The sequence below is a fragment of the Convolutriloba macropyga genome, chromosome 2 (genome assembly GCF_964194025.1).
Source record: "Convolutriloba macropyga chromosome 2, txConMacr16.3, whole genome shotgun sequence".
NCBI lineage: Eukaryota > Metazoa > Xenacoelomorpha > Acoela > Convolutidae > Convolutriloba > Convolutriloba macropyga.
Window position 1 is genome coordinate 10405961 of NC_134469.1, and position 5791 is coordinate 10411751.

The following is a 5791-nucleotide window of genomic DNA, read 5'->3' on the forward strand; positions in this document are numbered from 1 at the left end:
CGCGCGGCGTTTGCAGAAAATTTTTGTTGGAACTATTCTGTCAACTATATCAAAATATCAAAATAAATCTATCAAAAAATCAAAATAAATATCAAAATAATAATATCAAAATAAATCGCACTTAAAAATGTTTTTATACAAAAATCAATTTTTGTTGATATTTTCTTTTCTTTCAATCCCAATAGAGTTATGGGAATCAACGGCGGCTATTTTCCGGCAATCTTCCGGGTGTGTTTAGTCTTAGGTTGAAGTTCTTAACAGTTGATGAAGGTTTTTGCGAGACAAAAGTACTTGTTATGACCATTTTATGAGTTATATGTTTTGGTACTACAAACACAAACACACAAAATGATACTAGTTTTTGCAATTTTTTTCGAGTTTTTTGAAAATTTTTGTTTTTTTGCGTTTTTCCAGCTTCAGGGGCCGGGAATCTCCTTTAAGGTTTGATAATAGGGCACTGTATAGTTTCCAGTAATAATGGAGTGATTTTCAACCTTTTACTGTCTCGCATTTTAGCATTTTTTTGGATAAAATCTGCATTTCCCAATAGTTTTTACCAATTTTTGATATTTGTCCATTCTCAAGTGCCAGGAAACCTATTCCACGGTCTGAAAAAAGTTACTGCATAGTTGTTAGTTTCAAACAAAATTTGGTTGTTAGTTGTTAGAAACAAAATTTGGTTTAGAACATATTTTTGAAATAGGTATATTTAAAGGGATCAAATTTTGCCTTAGGGGTAAAAGCTTCAAAGTTTTATCAATGATTGTATATTTGTTTAGTTTGTTTGTTTCTCAATTTTTTGAGATGATTTTGTTTGTGTTTTGGCTGGCATCGTTGAATTGATCTGCTGGTCAGATAGAGTATTTCTAATTTTTCATTCAATTCTTTGAATTGTATTTCAGGACTTCTCCTGCTATGTTTCTTTATTTCGTCGTCGCGATTTTTGTTACGACCATATGATGTCACAATCACTTCAAATCTGCTTTTGGTTCATTCGTGCATGCAATTTCAGCTGAAGTGCGTGTGTGACGTCATTTTACGCTCTTAGTGGAGCGAATTTTTTGTTCATTTGCGTGATTAAATTTTTGGTCACACTTGGCTTACCTCACTCACAAAAATGACTTCCTCACTTTGAAATTGACTTTTATTTACTTTAATTTAAAGAGATAAGGTCAAATGGGTGTGTATCATTCTAAGTGAAGCTATGTTTATTCGTTTTGGTTTTTTTGGTAGTTTAAAGGCGTGTTATTAATTTGATTAAACTTTTATTATCTTGACAAAATTGATTATTTTCAGTAAAACTTCTCATTTATCTGTATGCACTTATAAATGAGTTGCAGGCATGTTTAGATGCTCTCGTAAGTATTTGGAAGCAATTATTAATAGCCGCCGTCAGCCTCTCAAACGGCTATTGTTTAGGTGCGCTCATTTTTTACAATTAAGAATTTTTACAATTCAAAGAATTGGAATTGTATTGGGGCGCTGTCTTTTTTTAAGATCTGTTCACACATTTTCATGATTTTTGAAGTTAAATTGGAATAGTGATTTTTGGTCACGTCGAAACAGGAGGTGGAGCGAAAAAGCGAGTGGTTTTGCGGCGTGAAATTTTACTCTAATTTTAAAGTAGTGAGAAGACGGTGTTTGAACAAAAATTTGCTTTCTCGCTTGTAGTTTTTTGTTCATCTGCGGCATTTTGACATTGATTTCCAGTTTTTTAAATTTATTTGTTTGGATTCTTTTTTGGAAATGGTTTTCCCAATTCACTCATGGTCCGTTTTAGGTCTAGCTTTTGTTTAGTCATTGAAAATTCTTTGAATTTTATGTCAGGACTTTCCCGAGTTTGACTTCTGATTACTTCACTCACTGTTTCAACTGAACGGATTTTAGTTTCTTTCACGCAATTGAATTACGCAATATAGTGAATAAGGTCAAAGTCAAAAGATCAAAATCAAAAGAGACGGGATAAACCGATAAAGCCCGGTTCCTAAGTCGTTGAGAGTTAGGTTATCAAAGTTCATATTTGCGAGGTGATATCGTTATTAGGCTTGCTAGCTTTCAGGTTGTTAAGTATAGTTTTGGAATCCAACTGGAACTGCACGCCAAAGTAGAACATTTTTTGAAACTTTGGAAATAAAAACAGAGTGCTATGTTTCTATAATTGTGTCAAGCAAAATTTTTGCTTGACTGAGTGACTTTTACGCCAGACACTTTTACTGTTCGAGTGATCACAATTTCAAGCAGCTGAATTCAATTAACGGCAGCTTACTACTTAAAATGGAACGTGCGCGGCAATTGGGGTCATTTTTCACTTTATATCCCAATAGTGGGATATAATAACTTCTAATGACGTCATTTGAAGCACCTTTGTGAACTTCTTAGTCCAGCTCCAGGCTACCTCTCCTCCCACACCGACAGTAATTGAAGCAGCTGCAATATGTTAGAACTCTCAGTAACCATTCGAAAGCAATTCTTCTGAGGTTACCTTAATCGTTTTCGTTTCCATCTATATTTACGTCTGTTTGAAATTGAAATTGCAAATCTGACAAAGCTACCTTTGTATTCAGAAGCAATAGCTAAAATGAGGCATGTAAATACAGCCATTTGAAAGATTAGAATGGCTGTTTGAGTAGAGTAAGTACCGTTTGCCAATGTCATTGGTTTTATCGTCAAAAATTCTGCCCGTCCTCAAAGAAAGTTAGGAGGACCAAATTGCTTATGTTCTCACTTAGGGTTGCAGGTGGGAAACAAATTAGCAGTTGTGAAAGTACTTCAACACTGTTTACTTTTTCCATTTGATGCCAATTTGTTTACAAGTACCGTTTTTAACCGATTTTTTAAAACACTATTGTTGGAGGAATATTTTCTTCAAGGGATAATAAACTGAAAAAACGTTTTTTGGAAAACATTAAATTATTATCTGCTACTCGTTCAGAAAAACACTGAAAACAGACAATTTTTGCTAACTTGGAACGATTACTAAGTAGTTCCACTATTTGTTATGGCTAACCCATTACAGAAGCAACTATTTCGAATTAATTAGTGCCCTAAAATGCCAGAATGAGAAGGTATTCGTAGTTGTGACAAATTGATTCGCCCCAATATGTGAAGTTTTTCTTAAATATCACAGCTTGACAAAACTTTTTCGAACTGAAAAAATGAATTTCTATTTTTTGAGCTTCTCATTTTTTTTTAATGTAATGACTCTATGTTAAACTGATATTAAACAAAACACAGCAGATTTGTGAAATTTTGTTCATAACTATTTTATCTGATATATTGGCTTTTCTCAACATAATTTTCATTTTCCGAGGTAAAAAAAACAACATCACTGACCTCTTTTAGCTAACCATTCTACAGAAATATTTTGTAGTTATTATAAGGCATGAAGTCTAAACTCATTTCCACCGGCACTTTCAGGAGCCATCAAGCGATGTTTTTTTAATTTTGAAAAGATCTCTGAAAAAGGCTTGTCATGATGCTCAGTAATTTCTCGCACGCTAACCTAATGGTTTGTTGACCGATGTTTTAAGGAACTATGAGATTGTGAACAATTTACTCTAATGTCTTCTATCGCAAGTAACACCTTGTTGTTAAGAGACGTACTCCGTATACCACAGATTCAAAATGAACTGACCCAAAATTCAGCCTCGAAGAGCCAAAGTCAATCTGCGAAATCTGAGAAAGTGCATTATTTCTTTGAAAACCCTGAATTTGCGAACGAAAATGTCGATTCGCCCAATCCAGTTGCAAATAATGCAGAGGATTTTCTGTTCGAAAATGAGCTCGAGAAACTGATCAAAAAGTTGGAACTGGCAGAAAATGAAGATAGCAATTACTGCTGGAATGAATCCGATGACGATGAAACTTGTTCTTATGATTCGAATATGGAATCTTTTGGGACGCTGTGTGCTTCTAATATAATAAACAGGTTTGTTCCGCTGTTATTAACAACGTTTAGAGAAATTAACTTGACAGCTGTGAAAACGGAGAAAAAGCTATAACTATTTTGTCTACAAGCTTTTTTAGCTCGTGTTCTAGCAAGCAATGTCAACGGTATTAACATTATTCTTTATTAAAAGGCTAAAACTAAATTCTAATTTTTTGGCTATTCTGATAAGCAGCAAAAAATGATCTAATATTCAATTCGCAATAATCATTTTGTTCCTATTTCAAGAAAATAATGAATGCGAAGCAGAGACGGAATTTTTGCGATTTTAAATATAGCCTAATATCTTTGGAGTAAAATACGGGCTCATAGGTTAAGTTCTTCAACAATTTTTTTATTGGGAAAGTACAATATTAAGAGGGTTTAACCAAAAGAGTTTTGGCTTCCAATTCGTCTATAAGGCAAACAGTTTTAATGTTGTTAAGAGTGTTTCAGTTTACGGGTTTTTTTCTTTCAGGCAACGGAGGCTTAAAAACATGCCGCCCTTACTTACATTGGATCATGGTCTAAACTTCGACAGTAGCAAAACTATCAACAGAACCTCTGACCATGAAACATTACACGTCAGCTATAGTCCCGAAACAACAGATAGTCTGCCATCAAATTATGCCACGAAACAAGAGGAAGTTCTCAAACAAACAAGTAGTGACACAAATGTTCAAGGAGCTCAAATGGCTGAGCCCGAGTTAGCTAGAGAGCAGTTTAATGTTGCGGAAGTTATGCAGAGAATTGATCAAAAAGTGCTTTGTCTCGATACGTATAGTTGCAGTGGTTCAGCTTTGGTTTTTAGTTCAAAATTACAGAGATACGAGAACAGAGAAACAAGTGATTCAAAAGCAAACGAGTTTCTTGAACTTTTAAATAGTAGACCGTGGTTTAGTGGTTTTCTGGTAGAGTAGATTTCATTTTTAAGTTCTTAGATAGAATTGAAATTTTATTTTCAACCTCTTTCGAGATATGTAAAATTGATTTTAATATGCTGAAGCGGGTCAGATATCAAATATTTTCTGAAAAAAAACTTTCTGGAAAATAGCTATAAAGTCACTTAACTGTGTCTCATAGGCCCTAGCTAACAGTTGTTTCAAAAAGTTTTGAAATAAGTGTTATTAGCTCACGACCTAGAAGGTGCAGTCATTTATGAGTTTTGTTACCATTCACAAGGACTTCATAATGCAAATCCAAATGTGAGCCCACAATTTTACCAGCTCAGAGTTCAAATATCTAAAAGTAATTGAACTGTATGGGTATATCCAGTAAGGGTTGCAACCAGGCTTCAGCTGACAACACGGTCGAATCGCACAGAAATATCTGTTTCCCCGTCACTAATTGCGAACGAGATGTCTCATTGTCACAAAACTCTAGCTAAGGGGCAGCTTTTCAAACACCACAGGATTGATGCAGATAGGTTGAGGCAACACAGACGACATTTAGATTGACAATCATTTGAAATTATGCTACTAAGTATACTATTACAAGTAGCTGACCTCTTAAACTTGGCGAGGAAAAGCCAAGATCTGCTGATCTTACTTACATTTTTTAATGTTTCCATTAAATGTATCCTTCTTACCCGCCTTCGTATGTTTTTGGTGACAAACATAAATCGACATGGGTACCATCGGTCATAGAAGTCGTTTTCTTTCAAAGATAACCAGGTAACAAACAACACGAAATCAGTTTTAATCGAATTAACTGATTATTCACGTTGGCCCCTGGTATCAGCCTCTAACTGAACCGTGTTGGTTTTTTTAAGAGAATTGCATGCCACTGTGTAGTTTCTACCGCACTCCTCGTGGGTGTATGTATGGAGACCATTGCAGGTTTGATCACGTGGCAACTTGCAGATTC

General features: G+C 34.7%; 1 protein-coding gene across 1 annotated transcript; it reads left to right on the forward strand.

The window, feature by feature from the left end:
- Window positions 1-3259: 3259 nt before the first annotated feature.
- LOC142335114 (uncharacterized) lies at window positions 3260-4890 on the forward strand. Its single transcript, XM_075383470.1, has 2 exons — window positions 3260-3928; window positions 4404-4890. The coding sequence occupies exons 1-2, from the start codon at window positions 3561-3563 to the stop codon at window positions 4843-4845; spliced, it is 810 nt and encodes a 269-aa protein (XP_075239585.1). The 5' UTR covers window positions 3260-3560; the 3' UTR covers window positions 4846-4890.
- The last annotated feature ends 901 nt before the right edge of the window (window positions 4891-5791 follow it).

Bases quoted from the DNA above. Each gene is read 5' to 3' on its own strand.
- LOC142335114 (XM_075383470.1), top strand. From the start codon at position 3,561: ATGTCTTCTATCGCAAGTAACACCTTGTTGTTAAGAGACGTACTCCGT. The intron at 3,929-4,403 runs GTTTGTTCCGCT...TTTTTCTTTCAG, and splicing joins GCTTCTAATATAATAAACAG to GCAACGGAGGCTTAAAAACA.